This window comes from Equus quagga, unplaced genomic scaffold, assembly GCF_021613505.1.
Source record: "Equus quagga isolate Etosha38 unplaced genomic scaffold, UCLA_HA_Equagga_1.0 146_RagTag, whole genome shotgun sequence".
NCBI lineage: Eukaryota > Metazoa > Chordata > Mammalia > Perissodactyla > Equidae > Equus > Equus quagga.
In genome coordinates, this window is record NW_025796728.1 from 1879893 (window position 1) to 1895787 (window position 15895).

The following is a 15895-nucleotide window of genomic DNA, read 5'->3' on the forward strand; positions in this document are numbered from 1 at the left end:
CTAGCCACAACCATGCTTCAAGGCTGCCGGCTAAATTTGTGAGTAGATGAGAACAGAATTATTTCTTTTTTCATCATAAAAATGAGTGACCATTATTGAGAGCAAAGAATTCATATTAAACTTTGTGTAGAGTTAAGTAAATCTGCAAGTGAGACACTTGAAAAGTTAAAAGTAGCTTATGGTGAAGAAATAATGTCAAGAGCAAGAGTTTTTGACTGGCATAGAAGGTTTAAAGAAGGTGGAAATGATATCCACGATGATGCTCGAAGTGGCCGGCCAGTCACCCACGGCACACATGAAAACATTGAGAGGGTCAGAAATTTGGTTTGCTCAGATAGCTGCATAATGGTAAGAAAAATGGCTGAAAAGTTAAATTTAGACGAAGAAACAGACTCATTCTGAAAGAAAACTTGAGGAAAGTTTCTGGCAAGAATATGTCTCCTACTATTGTGGTTGATGATCCTGTAGAGGTTAAACCAAAAGAGAGCTGCGCAGGAACCTGCCTCTGGGGTGCATATCCAGGGCACAATCCAACAGTTTTGTTTCATTGGTCTTGGAGAAACTTCAGGCTGAATCTAAAATGAGCTGGGCTTCTTCAACCATTTTCCTTCAGCTTTGTAGGTACGTGATTTAAGCAGAGTGGAAGCTGCAGAGCTGAGTGTGACAAAGGAGAGAGCATGGAGCTGGAAGTTTATTAGGAGGAATCTAGCAAACTGTTACCTCAGAAGGAGAGACTCAACATGGAAGCATTTCTACTTTATTTCTTCACGGTGAGCTCGTTTGAACAATCAGTAGGTTAGCGGCAGGCTAGGAGTGAAACCCTAAACAGGGAGCTAGAGATCAATGTTATTCTATATGGAAACATCTCAAAAAAGAATGAGAGAGTGGCCACTTTTAGGCAGAAATAGTCACTTGTAATAATGAAACTTCTTTTTGTTGATGGAGATTGTTCAGTTGTTGGAAACAGATATTCAAGGCTGTCAGCGAGAAAGAAATAGATGAAGTTGTAAGGAATGGTTTATGGAAAAGTACACTCTCCCCTTCTACTCCCCCCCCCCCCTCAAAAAATCAGGACCTGATTTTGGTCAGAAGCTCACAAAGACTTCTATTCTTTATGTAATCTAAATTTCAATTTTAAACAGATTTTTGTATGTAAACTGTTCAGGTCTGGAATTTGGGATGAAGAGTAGACAAATAGGGCTTAGTTTTGATCTTAAGTTCTTTCATCAGGAGAATGACATTCCATAGGCTGAGCAGAGTTTCGAAAGGCATTCCTGCAAATAGCAACAAGTAAACAACAACACACAATCTTCTCAACAAGAACGGACTGAGTTTTTTTTTTTTCAAAGATTGGCACCTGAGCTAACATCTGTTGCCAGTCTTCTTTCTTTTTTCCTTCTTCTTCTTCTCTCCAAAGCCCCCCCAGTACATAGTTGTGGGTCCTTCTAGTTGTGGCATGTGGGATGCTGCCTCAGCATGGCCTGATGAACGGTGCCATGTCCATGCCCAGGATCAGAACCTGTAAAATCCTGGGCCGCCGAAGCAGAGCGCGCAAACTTAACCACTGGGCGACAGGGCCTGCCCCCTTGCCAATCTTTTTTTTGGGCGGCAACCACTGAGTTTTGACCTTCACATTTTCCGTGTTGTACTACTGACTGAGCATATTGGTCATATTCTAAGCATCAGCTCTAATAAGCATTCATCAAAGGGAAGGCATGACCTTGAATATTCATGAGGCCACAAATAGCTTCAAGTACATTATGGTCAAGTCAATTGGTAGTTTTGCTGAGACACTAATAAAAAAGCATTGGTAATTCATGTCAGAGTGATATAGATATGGCATTCTTCTGCAGAAGTGATAGGTGAAAAATGGTTTCACACGAAAGAAATTTTGATAAACCTAGAAAATAATGCACAGAAAAGAATTTCTGACTATTTTGTCCATTAACATGAGCGTTTTAGTTAAGGAACCAGTCGAGTCGTGTGCTGTTCCTTCCCAAAAGAATAAATTTTGAGTTCAACGAGTATGAACTTCTCATTCAGAAACTCAGGTTCTTTGCCCTTGTTTCCTTCCCAATCCCTAGGATGAAGCTACAATCGCTCAGTATTGGTATTGTTGCAAGCTAGATACACCACAACTACAGCACGCGGGACTGAAGTCAGAGCCCTGTGGCAGTGACCCTGAGAAGACTGGTTTCATTAGTTATACCATTACTTTTTCTTTTTTAAAGCCTCCCAGAAATTCAAGTTTACATTTCATGGAACATGAGCCAAAACTAATTGAGGTTGTTTATGGAAAAATCATCTCATTTTAATGGTCTGTACCTCTGGGACACTGCTGGCCAAAGCTGTATGGCCCACAAGGCAAAAATTATGATAATTAGACTGTTTTTCCTATTGTCTTATTTCCATGACTGAATTTTTATGTGAACTTTGGATGGTGTTTTGTACTGTGTAATGAAATTTATTACAAGTATATGTACATGACATTCCAGTAAACCATAAATTGATTTCTTACTAGTTTTGATAATCTGTGTTTTATTATGAGGTATTTGCTCATCCTCCAAATTTTAGCCACATGCTCATGTCTCTCATGATTTCAATCTAAATAAATTTTAGCTTCATTGCTATACCTCTGAAATGTTTTAAATTGACTAACGAATAGATAAGATCTACCCATAAGGCACTTATAAAAACTGTGGAGTTGGTGTGGTGAGTGCTGATTCCAGCTGTATTGTGATCTTAAGCTTTCCATCTGTGTTAGTTACCTGAGGCTTCCGTAACCAATTACTGAAAACTTGGTGGCTTAAACAACAGAAATGTATTCTCTCACAATTGTGGAGGCAAGAAGTCAGAAATCAGTTCCACTGGGTCATTCTAGTATATTCTTCCTAGGAGGCTGGGATCTGTTCCTCGCCTCTTCCAGCTTCTGGTGGCTGCCAGCATTCCTCAGCTTGAGGTCGTGTCATTCCAGCCTTCAAGGCCAATACCAGATCTCTCTGCTTCGTCCTCTTGTGGCCTCCTCCTTTGTGCATGGAATCACCTTCTGCCTCCCTCTTATAAAGGCGCCTGTGATTGGGTTGAGGGCCCACAGAGGCTATCCAGGATAATCGCTCCATCTCAAGATCCTTAGCCTAACCCTGTCTTTTTCCAATGAGGTAACGTTGACAGGTTCAAGATTAGGACCTGATATTCTTGGGGGCCATTATTCAGCCTGCTACATCATCTCTCTAGGTTTTGACAGATTTTTCTTCTGTAAAACAAGGTGGTTGTACCAAATAATCTCTAGAACAGTACTGCCAATAAAAACTCTCAGCAGTAATGGAAATGTGTAGAGTAGCCCCCAGCCCCACGTGGCTATTGAGCACTTGAAACGTGGCTGATGCAACTGAGGAGCTGAAATTTTAATTTTATTTAGTTTTGATTTAAATTTAAATAGCCCCATGTGTCATATTAGACAATGTGGTTCTGGTATCTCTGTAGTTCTAAATACTGTATTCTGAAGCATCTTTAAAAAAAAAAAATCCTTGTTTTTCCCACCCTCTGTGTATAAAACTGCTCACATCTTTCATCTATCATTTAGTCTAGTGGACTTCAAACTTTTTAGCCAAAATCCTTTTTACCAAAAAAAAATTATCTGGAAAACCAAGGTGTAAACAGGCTGCACTTCAAGTCCTGAAGTCGGTAGCGGGAGGAGGATCTGTGGCAGACGCCTCAAGGGGCAAAGAACCTCCTCTAGGACTCAGTGGAATGGAGCTACCTGTGAAACCAGTGGTTACTCCTGGAAACTATTTGCTAGTGTCTTCAGCCAGACTTTCACACTTGTAGTTTCACATCTTTCATCTTGACAGTAACTAGAAAACATTGTCATTCTCATGGCCTGTTTTCAGTTGCACAGGAGCACTGTTGATGTGGCATCTTATGCACTCCTTGTTCTGCCAGGACACTTACTATAGGCTGTTAAGGCGTTAGGCCTATTTCCTCTCCATTTTTCTTCCCCTTCACCTACTCAGCATTGGACGGCAGCTCATATAGGCCTTTTGCCCCCTCATTACCCCTCCCCGCCCCATTGCCGACTAGTCGCAGCACTCTGCTAAGGAGGACTCTGGGGCCCTTACACGGGAGGCCTTGATCAATGGACCGACTGCAACCATATCCACTGATTTTTGTCTGCTGTGTTCACTGAGGTGTTCACAATACCTAGAATAGTACCTGGCCCATTGGAGGTGCTCTATTGCTTATTGGATGGACACTAAAGCCAGCATTTTGCTAGTATATAAACACTAAATACCAGTATTGTCATTTTGTTATAATATTACAATGATCATACAATATTATAAAAATGATCCTATGGTACTACCAATGAATATGACATTTACTGAGTGCTTACTACTCACCAGGTAGTTAGATGTACCATGTATAAACTCAACTTTAATAACTATGAATACCAGTTTACAGATAAAGAAGGGAGGGGATTTAACCTAGGCTTTTAATACTATGCTGCTAAGAACAGGTAGCTGTAAGCCACTCACCTGAATGTCAAATATAATTCAACTCACTACCAGTTATTGATATTAAGCTTAATTATAAATGATACTGCTCCTTATACTATAGTCATGATGGGTTTGGGGCTAAGTTAAGTATTTGAGGACCTATAACATGCCAGGCACTCAACTAGACCCTAGGAATATGGTGGGAACCAAGATGGACTCTACCTGTAACAGTCCAGAGGTTGCAGAATGTAGGGGCAGGGGCAGTCAGACAAGTATACAAGCAACTGCACATGTACTTCTAAGTATAAGGCCATCACAGGGTGCCATAGAAATCCAGGACAGGAGCACTTATGGCGGGGGGCCATAAGGTCACAGGAAAGTTGGGTAGGAGTGGGAAGCATATGGGTGGTAGGGAGCATTCGAGGTAAAATTAGAGCATTCAGCAGTCTGAGAGGCCAGAAGGCAACTTGACATTTTAGAACGGTCTGAACATCCACCTTAGCCCTGCATACAAGCTGTCATGAAACGCTCACTCTAAGGTTTCACTTAGCCTTTCCCTAAACCTTTAAACACATCCCTCCTCAGGGCATTAGCACTTGCTCTCCCTCTGCCTGAAACGCTCTTCACCCATCTATGTAACCATGGCATCTCCTTCATGTCTTCTGTGCTCAGTCCTTCCCTGGCCAGTCCTATCTGAAATTCTAAGTCCACATACATGCACTACTTCCTGTTTCCCATCCTTTCCCCCACCCCTCACAATTATGGCCTTCTAACATATTAATTAAATTACCTAAAGTTATGAGGCTGGATTTTACAGTACAATATGGAATATAAAAGAAATGAAGTTTAGGGGCTGGCCGTGTGGCAAAGTGGTTAAGTTTGGTGCACTCTGCTTCAGCAGCCCAGGTTCATGGGTTTGGATCCTGGGCATGGCCCTACATCACTCATCAGTCATGCTGTGGTGGTGACCCACATAAAAAAATAGAGGACGACTGGCACAGATGTTAGCTCAGGGCAAATCTTCCTCAACAAACATAGAATAGAAAAATAAAAAATAGAAAAATAATTAGAAAAATAGAAAGAAAAGGAAATGAAGTTTAGCTAGAAAAATATTATGAAATAAGCATTATGACTCCAAGGTGAATATTAAATATCTTTATTTAAGACTTCTGGAAAATGAGGTATTTGCAGACATTCAGAGCTGGTCAACAGGAAGAACTCCTTCTAGCACATACTGGGTTGTTCATCTCGCTACACTATCACATTTCTTCCCACATGGAAACTTTCCCCATCACCTCCAAAACCTTCACATTCTAACCTAGCACCATTGTGTTCTTTAAATCCTTTTACAGCTCATTATGCTACATTCATCAAAAACACCTAACATGCTGACAGATGCTCCCTTTATGCCAAATTTTGGGTAACTTCTGGAGGTGTAACAGAACTAAATATTATGAAAAGCTTATATTCTTAATAGCTCTACTGTGGTGTTTCCCTCCAAAACTGGTCTAATCCCAAGGACACTAAATCCCAAGAAAGATAAGTGATTTTTCAGAGGTCATACAGCCACAGTTACCTATGAGGCTCCTTGTTCAGAGCTATGCATATGTGATAGGACCTTGAGTCACTATCTGACCTGTTGCTTCATCTGTAAAATGAGAAAATAGTATCAACTTCATAGAGTTGTGAGAATTAAAAGAACAAAATAAAGCTTCTGCTACACGGCCCTCTCACCACCAGCATTGTCCTACTGCTCTAACCCCAGTGACTACATGGACACATGGCTGCTACAAGTTATGTAAGAATATCTGACAATTTCAGAGACCCCTGTGTATTGTAAACTGTACAGCAATAGTTGATCTAAGTCAGTGAAAATACCAGTACCAGAGCATTCCAGCTTCAATGGCCGTACCTGTAGTTTTCAACCTATAAAAAGAAAGAAAAGTTTTAAGTAACTTTTAAGCAGATAGAAAAAAGACAAAGTATCCAAATTCCCTTCTCTATTTGAAAACACCATACGGTATCCCCATAGGAGTTTAAAAAGCGTGCTTGAATGTACCATCGAAGCTAAGGTTAAGTTTAAATCGATCACTTTGCTATTAACTGTATAAAAATATCACAAAGGTGCTTAAACTGGAAGGAATTTTCTTGTGGTTCAGCTGTGACTCCAGACAGGATCCAAAGAGGAGTCTGACAATCTCCTCTCAGGGTTTTATGGAGACTTACTTTGCCCTTCTGTGTTAGCCTCTTAAGGCACTGCGTCAACCTTAAAAGGGCACAGGAAAGGGCCATGTGGGTTTTTACAGGGTTCCCCACGGTTTCCTGCGCGCCTGCTTCGTCAATATCCCATGGATCTCAGCAGTTTCTTTAACAATTCTGACAACCCACTAGAAGCAGCTGTTGTGCTGGTGAAGCCCGTGAACGTAAATTTCCTCCACGTTAAGGCAGAGCCGGATTCAGGCCCCTGCCGCAATCACGCGCCCGGGCACCCTCCGGTCGCCACTGGCCACGTGCTCGGGGCCTGGGCCACTTCACTTCGCTTAAGGACCGGGACCTACCTGCGCTCAGAAGTGAGGCCGCTGCACCCCGCAGACGCCGCACACAACCTCCGCAGGCCCGAGGTCGGTCCAGAATGGCTCTCGCCGCCGCAGGCGCGGCCGGGCCCCGAACCCGCTACCAAGTAGCCGCGGCTGCGCCCTGGGGAAGCAAAGCGCAAAGCTGTTACCGCGGCCGGGGCTGCCCACCGGGAAGCCTCCTCCGGACGGCGCCCCGCGGCGTCTGTGCCTCGCGCGGCCTCGGGACGGGCACGGCCGCCCGCCCCCCGGGCCGCCGAGGGCTGCTCTACCCCTCCGTCCTGGCCGCCGGGAGCAGCGGAGCTCCGGGCGGGCAAAGCTCGAGGGGACGCGGGACGAGCCCAGCCACACCCGGGCCGGCCGGGTACCCACCCGCCACGAGGAGCCGGAACCCCGAGCCACTCACCGCCCCGGTCAGCGAGACTAAGAGGCCGGCGCCGGGCGCGCGGCGCGGAGACCGGGGAGGCGGCGCGGACCGGGAGGAGGGCCGCGGGCCGGGCAGCCAATCCCCGGGGAGGGACGGACGGGGGCGGGACGACCGGCTATTGGTGCCCGCGGTCCTCGCCTGCCCCGGTGCTTTTGGCTCTTTCGGTGGCGGGAAGACACTCAAGCCTGCGCGGAGCATCCTTCCTGGAACCTCCGGGAGTCCTGGCCCCTCCCAGGCCTAGATCCCCGTTGATCTGGTTCTGTGAGGACAATGTGCCTTCCCCGGGACTCTCCTGGGGAGGCCCCAGCCGTTACCCCAGGGCCAGGCCACGACACAGAGACTCCCTTTTTTACCACTATGCTAGTCCGTTATCTGTTTAGAGCCTGTCCTGCTAAACCTAAGGGTAAGAAAAAGCCAGGACCATGTGTCTTTCAAAAAGCTCACCCACGGCCCCTCCTAAATCAGGAGGACCAGCCTCTTCCTCGTGCTCTCTTCATTCTTTTAACGTGTTCAATAAGGAGACCGTAATCAGCCCGGGGGTGGGGGGCACAATCCTTCCCTAGGTGACTGCTCAAACTTGGCAAACAAGTAAGTGGAATAAAATGGGAGTATATGCTAAAACGAGAACTTATATTACTGTTCTAAGAGTTTACCATCTGTTAACAAATTTAATCCTCAAAATATCTTTTATCATCCCGATGTTGTAAGTAGGGAAACAGACACGTTGAGTAACTTTTCCAGGTCACAGGGCAGCTAGCAAGTGGTGGATCCGGGATTTCAACCCAGCGTTCCCTCAAAACACTATACGTCCTACGCTGCCTCTACCCCGGTGAGGGAGGGAAGGGAGACAGACAAACAGCCTCCATTTCACTAGCTGATCAAGACAGGCATCTCGGGTGCGGTTGGGGGTCCACAGCACAAAGAACAGCTTGCGGTAGAGCCCAGAGGTGGAACACGAAAGCGCTTGACTTGTTTAAGGACCCAAAAGTGTAAATGGAACTTAGGAAGGTAGGAGCAGAGCAGCCTGAGATGAGGGGCGCTCTGGGCCATACCATCAGTGAAGGAGGCCCTGGTGGAGTTTGTATTTAATGCTAAGAAGGACGGAAAGCTGTTCCAGCCGTTTTAACAGGGGAATCATAGGATCTTATGTAGGGCATGGTTTAGGATGTGATTAAGATGGTTTTGGTGATGAGAAGAAATGGAATAAAAGTTATCAATAAAACCTAGCAGTCAGCTGCTGCTTTACAGATATTTATAAGATGATGGTAAAATGGGTTAAAGTGACAGAGGGAGCACCAGTTTGCTGTCCGTTCACCGGTCTGATTCAGAGTCTTCCAAACGTATCTCTAGCTTTAAATCCATTTCTTTTATAGCCCCTTTTGATAGCTGAGAGTATTACTTTTCCGTTAACTATGTCAATGAACATGGACAAGTTACATGGGAAGACTCTCAGAAGAGAGAAGTATATCTTAGGATTAAGTGGAAACCTACTGTGGGTTGAGAACAGTGTGCAGCATCTCTTCCTCCCAAATCAGGTGATAAAAATGGAAAGAGGTTATGAAAGAATTATAATAGTGTTTAACTTCAACTCAGGAGAAATCCAGCTCAATCTGGGGGCTTCACACCTCTGGCCAAATATCTCAATTCAATGGAGATGGCAACTGCCGTTCATTTGAAATGGTAAAACCATTCCTTTGGCTTAGAGGAGAAATGTCTTCTCAACTTTAAACATATATATATATATATTAATTAAAATTAAATACAGAGGTGATGGAGCAAAATAAACTCACTGTATAACTGCTTTTGAGTTAAGTTCAAGATAATTTCTATTTGGTATTAAAAATGCTTGTAATTCAGTTTAAAGGAAATGGAATCAATTGGCTTTATTACCGGGCCTGATTGTTCGAGAGAAATTAGTCTGTCCAATTTGAGAGAATTCACTTTGACGTAGAGGAACAGGGATCCAGTTAGGAAGGCACAGGAGACCTGTTCACAGTCCTGTTGGGCAGGAGAGCTCCCAAGCTTTTCGTTTATATATTTTTTCTGTCTATCTCTTCCCTCACTTCCTCCCTCTGGCTTTTAGCTTCTCTGTGTGTATATACTCTCTCTTTCTCTCAACCTGAGTAAGCCTTCCTTCCATCAAATGTCCCCTAGTCCCCAGATACCACACTCTCCCCCTTCCTAACAAACCTTCAGAAAATACTATGTGTATACAGGTCTCCATTGCCTCTGCTCTGTTCACCCCTCAGCTCAGCATAGGTGCCCTATTTCCCTGATACTGTGCCCTCCAAGGTCACCAGTGACTTCCTTGTGACCATATCCATGGTCCTTATCTTACCCAGCCTCTCTGTGACATTTGACAGAACTGACCACTCCCTCCTTGATTCCTCCTTCCCTCTGGTTTCTGAATCTCCACTCCTCCCTGGTTTTCCTCCTCCATCTGTGGCCCTTCCTTCTTACTCTCTGTCCTACCCTTCAAGTTAGTTCTGGCAACAATTCTTTCTCAACTCTCTTCCCTTTTTACTCTGAACACTCTTGCTGACCAACTTCAGTATCAGAAAACTTCACACATTATCTCTAATTCATAAAACAGTTCTGCAGGGGAGATAATGAGAATATTATTAGTAACATTGAATGAGCACTTATCAACCAGTCATAGTATTTAGTTCTTTACATAAAAATAACATTATCATCACTTTAAAGATTATAAACAGACCAAGAAAGGCTGAGTGACTTTCCCAAACTATACCACTCACGGCAGGGCTAGGATTCCAATCCTGGACTCCCAGCCTGTCTGCTTTCCTCCACCCGACCCCGCCTCCCATGCAGATGATCCTTCAGCCTAGACCACTCTCCCAGGCTTCAGGTACCATATAGCTACAGGCTTGTCCTCATCTGGATGACCCAGAGACATGGCAAAATCAGCTTGTCCCAAACAGAGTCCATTCCCTTCTTCCAACTCCACACTTTTTTGTGTCCTCTGCCTTGATGAATAACAGTTCCTGAGCCCAGTTGTCCAAGACTCAGCCCAAATGATGTCCTCTCTCTGCCTCCACTTCCCATTCTCAGCCTTCTGTTTCCTCACCTCCTTTTATTCAGTTGGTTCTTCCTATTGACCATCCTGTGAATCCTCCCTCTTCTTTCCACCCCGTCTGTACTTCAGTTCTGGCTCACATCATCTACTTTCTGGTCCACTGCAGCAGCCTCTACTTAGCCCCCGCCTCCAGTCTTCCGTCCCCTAATATATCCTCCACACGGTTGTCATCTCCATTGGAAATCCTTAAATGGCTCTTCACTGCCACCAGGAACAAGACAGATCCCCTATCTTGTTGCCTCCCCCCTGCCCCCTCACATCCCTATTATGATCCAGCCATGCTGAACTATTTGCAGTGCCATGAATGCTCTGTCCAGCACTGTTCAACACAGCTCTCTGCAATGATGGAATATGGTAGCCGCATGTGACTACTGGCTACTTGAAATGTGACTAGGACAACAGAGGAACTGATTTTTAAATTGTATTTACTTTTACCTAATTTAAATTTAAATAGTCCTACACAGCTGGTAGATACTTATTGACAGCACAGCAGTTTAGACCACAAAGTGTGGTCCAGCTGCATGGACATCACCTGAAAGCTTGTGAGAAATGCAGAATCTCAGGCATCATCCTGGATCTGCTGATTCAGAATCTGCATTTCAACCAGATCCCCAGGTGATTTGTATGCACTGCACACAGTGCTCTTGCTTCATTGCCTTTGCATGTGCTGTTGTCCTTGTCTGGACTGCCTGTCACCTCCCCTCCTTTGCTCCCGAACTCCTATTTATCCTTTAAGACTCAATATCTACAATCACAACATATTCTTAATATGGTTATCTGGAGGGCAGAGGATGAAGGGGGTGGGTGGGGAGGAGTGAGAGGGAGAGAGAAAATGTCTGTGATAAAACCACATGTAACTTGTACTCCCAAGTATCCATGTATATCTATATCTGTCTATCTATATATGTCTGTACATGTATCTATGTATCTAGTGTGTGTGTGTACATGGAAAGATGGTTACTAAAATGTTAGTGGTGGTTCTCTCAAGGTGGTGGGACTTCGTGTGTCTTTTTTTCTTTTTATTGAATATATGTTTTTGAGGTATCATTCAAATCCTTCAAAATGAGCATATATTATTTTTAATCAGAAAATAAAATAATCATTTTCATTACAGAAAACAAAGGAAAGGCTATTTTACCCTTCTATAAATAGTTGCAAGAACATGGTGTCAGAATAAAGTACAGCACTTTTCAGAAAGGAGAGCTGACACCTCCCTCAGTTGGAGACGCAGTCTTGTCTGTATGCCCTCGTTATTATGGGCTGGCAGCGGCCTGGGCATTGGTAACACCTGACCTGAAGCCAGCAGAAGAAACCAGAATGATCTCCCTTGTGATGCCGTCTCTGTTCTCTCCTGTGTCTGCCCTCAGGCCCCAGTAGGTGTGATCCGAACACAGTGATGGTAGCCTGCTCTCCACCCCCAGCCTGGGTTCCTCTCGATGGCTGGAGACTGAGGCGGGTGTTAGGTGTACTGAGAGGGTCACTTAGAATCACTGAGGCATCTGCAGAGGCATTTGGGCACCTTGGTGACTGGGGTGGCATCTTATTTGGCTCTAAGCAGCAATGACTTGTTCTACCAAATGCTCAATTAGGAACCAGTGTTTTTGTAAATTGGCTGTTGCATTTCATTCTTTTCTGTTTTGGCATTTTTTTCCTCACTGAAAAAAATGTGACAACCACCTATAGAGGTTATTTTATTTTTTACTTTTTTAAAGATTTTATTTTTTTTCCTTTTTCTCCCAAAGGCCCCTGGTACCTAGTTGTGTATTTTTTACTTGTGGGTCCTTCCAGCTGTGGCATGCGGGACGCCGCCACAGCATGGCTTGATGAGCGGTGCCATGTATGTGCCCAGGATCCAAACCAGCGAAACCCTGGGCCACTGAAGCAGAGCGTGCGAACTCAACCACTCAGCCACGGGCCCGGCCCCCAAGGTTATTTTAAATTCATAGTGAAATGGGTTTTGCTGAGCTGTGGGATGCAATTTCTGCAGAGCTTAGTGGGCTCAGCGGTGGAAGCCAGTGGGCTCCAGCTACAGGGCAAGGCCACAAAAAGCCACCAGCATGAACAGAGGAGGCAACATAGCCTGGGGCCAAAACATCCAGCACAACAACTGATCTGCAAAAATAACAGGATATTGTGAAATTTGATTAAACAGCAACATGAAGGAAGCATTTTTTGGTGAGACAGCTCCATTTTAAGGGTAGTATGCAAGCATTAATACAACTCCAAAGACAGATCAGAAGAAAATTTATATTCTTTATTTTAGACCAAAGGTGGCTCATCTAAGTGAATGAAAAACCTAGTGGGTTTTTTTTAAGATTTTTTTTTTTTTATTTTTCCTTTTTCTCTCAAAGCCCCCCGGTACATAGTTGTGTATTTTTAGTTGTGGGCCCTTCCGGTTGTGGCATGTGGAACGCTGCCTCAGCATGGCCTGACCATTGGCGCCATGTCCGTGCCCAGGATTCGAAACCCCAGGCCGCCGAAGCAGAGCGCGGGAACTTAACCACTCAGCCAAGGGGCCAGCCCCCAAACCTAGTGTTTTAAATCAGCCTTTTTGATGTATATGATCATATTGATAAGTCTATATCCATTGATCAATCTGTCTACTGTCAGCCCCCATTTCTCCATGTAATGGTGGCTCCAGAGATGTAATGACTTGGATATCAGGGGGAGCCAGACTTGGTGAGGCCCAAAGCTTAGACAATTTGGGTGGTCCTTCTTAAGAAAAAGATTGCACAATCACCTTTTATGCACTTTACAAAAATATACAATCATGTGAGCACATTGCTAGAGCCGCTCCCAGGCCCTGGATGGGGCCCAAGCAGATAAAGAGTGTGAAAGCTAAACTTTACTTTTCAGTAGCTTCTTGATAAATCCACTTCTGCTGCTCGGATGCTTTAGAATGGGAAAGCTTTGGCTCTCCTTTAGTAACATCCCTAGTACGGCATAGCTAAGGAGGAAACCCCATGTTTGTAACACAAGGCCTTCTTCTTGAATCATCAGGATAACGGCCAGCTTTTATTGCACGCCCATTATTATGTGCCAGGCACTGTTTCTGAGATATGTTGTCTCATTCAGTCCTGATAGTAACATCACTCCTCATACTGTCACTGAGAAATATGTAATGTGATCTTCGTTTATAGATGTGGAAACTAAGACCCAGAGAAGTTAAATAACTTGCCCAAGAAGATGTACCAACAGAGTGCTGAAACCCAGCTAGAGGGGCGAATTGGTCTCCAGCGTTTGAATTCTTGATGCAGTGTTCTTTCTGCCTGACTCTAGGACCAGGAGCAGAGAGCAGGGCCTGGGATCCAACAACATGAGCTTGGCTGTAGGAAGAGCTTGGTAAGAGCAGACAGGATTATAAGTGACCTGATAGGTCACTAGGAGATTGATCCAGTTACCAAAAGTGGGCAGATGGTCTGAGCCCAATTTGGGGGATGGGTGGTGGGGTAGCTTGGTTCTGAGGCCCAGACATCTCCCCTATGTGAAATGATTGCTTTAGATACTCAGAAATGATGGGTCAACCTGCAGAAGGGTTCCCCAAGATCCACAGACTCAAACATAAAAACGACTGATTGCCTGCACTCTCTGGGGCCACCAAGCCCTTTGGACAAAAAGGCTGCTGGACGTGGGGCTGGCCCCATGGCCAAGGGGTTAAGTTTGTGTACTCTGCTTCGTTGGTCCAGGGTTTCGCCAGTTAGGATCCTGGGCGTGGACATGGCACTGCTCATCAAGCCATGCTGAGGCAGCGTCCCACGTGCCACAACTAGAAGGACCTACAACTAAAATATACAACTACATACTGGGGGGATTTGGGGAGAAAACGCAGAAAAAAAAAAAAAGGCTGCGGGAAGTGATCTGAGAACAGTGCAACTTGCTTTTCTCCACTCTCTTTGGGATGGAATATACATCATACGTTCCTCTTCTTTTTTACTGTCTTGCACAGAAACACATGAATCCCAATATCTTCCTCAGACTTTCTTTTAAAGATTTATTTATTTATTTTATTATTCCTTTTTCTCCCCAAAGCCCTGGGTACATAGTTGTGTATTTTTAGTAGTGGGTCCTTCTAGTTGTGGCATGTGGGACACTGCCTCAGCATGGCTTGATGAGCGATGCCATGTCCGCACCCAGGATCCGAATTGGGAAAAACCTGGGCTGCCCAAGTGGAGCGCGCAAACTTAACCACTCAGCCATGGGGCCGGCCCCTCAGACTTTCTTTTAATCCACTTTTTTTGTTTTCCAATGTGGGAAAGTCCTAATAATAAATATATATATGTGTGTGTGTGTGTGTGTGTACAGTAGTAGATTGTTAAGGCAACTAAATCTCTCTTAACAAGATTCTAAGAGTAAAATTAGGTTCTGAAGCAATATATCAGATCGGAAGCCCTCCACGATAAAATGCTAAGTCTAACACAACACATCAAAGAACAAACTTATTTTGATGTGTAATTAGAAGTACCAACTGAATATTTAGTTAGTAATTTCATCCTCTTAGAACTTAAAGTGGCTTTTGAGGAAAGCATTTGAATAGTTTTTCTCTTTTTTTTAAAATGATCAAGAAACTTTGAGCCCAATGCCTTTCGAATCTGTCCATTAATTTCTCGGAGTTAATGGATGTGTTCTAAATTCTCCCTCTGAACTTTTCCTGCTGAGAAGTTAAAAAGTAAGGACCTGCCTCTAGCATTTGCCCTTCAATCTCACCCTAAACTCTTGAGGTACAACTGAAATTTTTGGAATTGAAACAAATTAAGATAATCTAGAAACTCTGAGTTCCTTTATTCTTAACTTTTTATCATGAAAATTTCCAAATCTGCACAGACAGAATTCAACAAGTCCCTGCATATTTATCTTCCAGTCAAACCATCAACCAAAAACATTTATTTTGCATATTTGTTCCATCTATCTCCTTTTGTCAAAGTATTTTAAAGAAAACCCCAGATATCATGTTATCTCACCCCTAAATATTTCAGTATTCATCTCAAAAGATATAATCGTACCTGACAACAATGCCAGGATGATTGCTAAGAAAAGAAACAATAATTCCAAATCCATATTCAACTTCCCCATTGTCTAAAAACGTCTATTTTACAGTTTGCTTGAATCAAGATGCAAATGAAGTTTACTCATTCTATTCAGTTATCTCTAAATTTCTTTTAAGCCTTTTTTAGTCTCCAACAAAATGCCCTCCTCTTTTTCCCCAATGCCGTTAACTTTTTAAATAACAATTTTTGAGATATAATTCAGATACCATAAAATTCACTCTTTTAAATTGTGCAATTCAGTGGGTTTTAGTATATTCATAGAG

At 43.9% G+C, this 15895-nt stretch overlaps 1 protein-coding gene and 1 non-coding gene across 2 annotated transcripts; both read right to left on the minus strand.

Annotated features, from left to right (window-relative positions):
• Window positions 1-616: 616 nt before the first annotated feature.
• LOC124232909 (translation initiation factor IF-2-like) lies at window positions 617-9817 on the minus strand. Its single transcript, XM_046649820.1, has 4 exons — window positions 9773-9817; window positions 7052-7608; window positions 6378-6419; window positions 617-977 (listed from the first exon to the last, which is right to left on the minus strand). Exons 1-4 carry the CDS (start codon window positions 9815-9817, stop codon window positions 797-799), a joined length of 825 nt encoding a protein of 274 aa, XP_046505776.1. The 3' UTR covers window positions 617-796.
• Window positions 6651-6772, minus strand: LOC124233003 (small nucleolar RNA SNORA26). The gene has a single exon (XR_006886953.1). It is a non-coding gene; the product is annotated as a small nucleolar RNA SNORA26 (small nucleolar RNA).
• Window positions 9818-15895: the final 6078 nt, after the last annotated feature.

What these genes read in the sequence shown, in the direction of transcription:
- LOC124232909 (XM_046649820.1), bottom strand. Translation starts at nt 9,817, where the DNA reads ATGGATATGGTCACAAGGAAGTCACTGGTGACCTTGGAGGGCACA. An exon ending in TGGTGACCTTGGAGGGCACA is followed by an intron (nt 7,609 to 9,772) that starts GTATCAGGGAAA and finishes GGGCACCAATAG; the next exon opens with CCGGTCGTCCCGCCCCCGTC. An exon ending in GGCCTCACTTCTGAGCGCAG is followed by an intron (nt 6,420 to 7,051) that starts GTAGGTCCCGGT and finishes TTCTTTTTATAG; the next exon opens with GTTGAAAACTACAGGTACGG.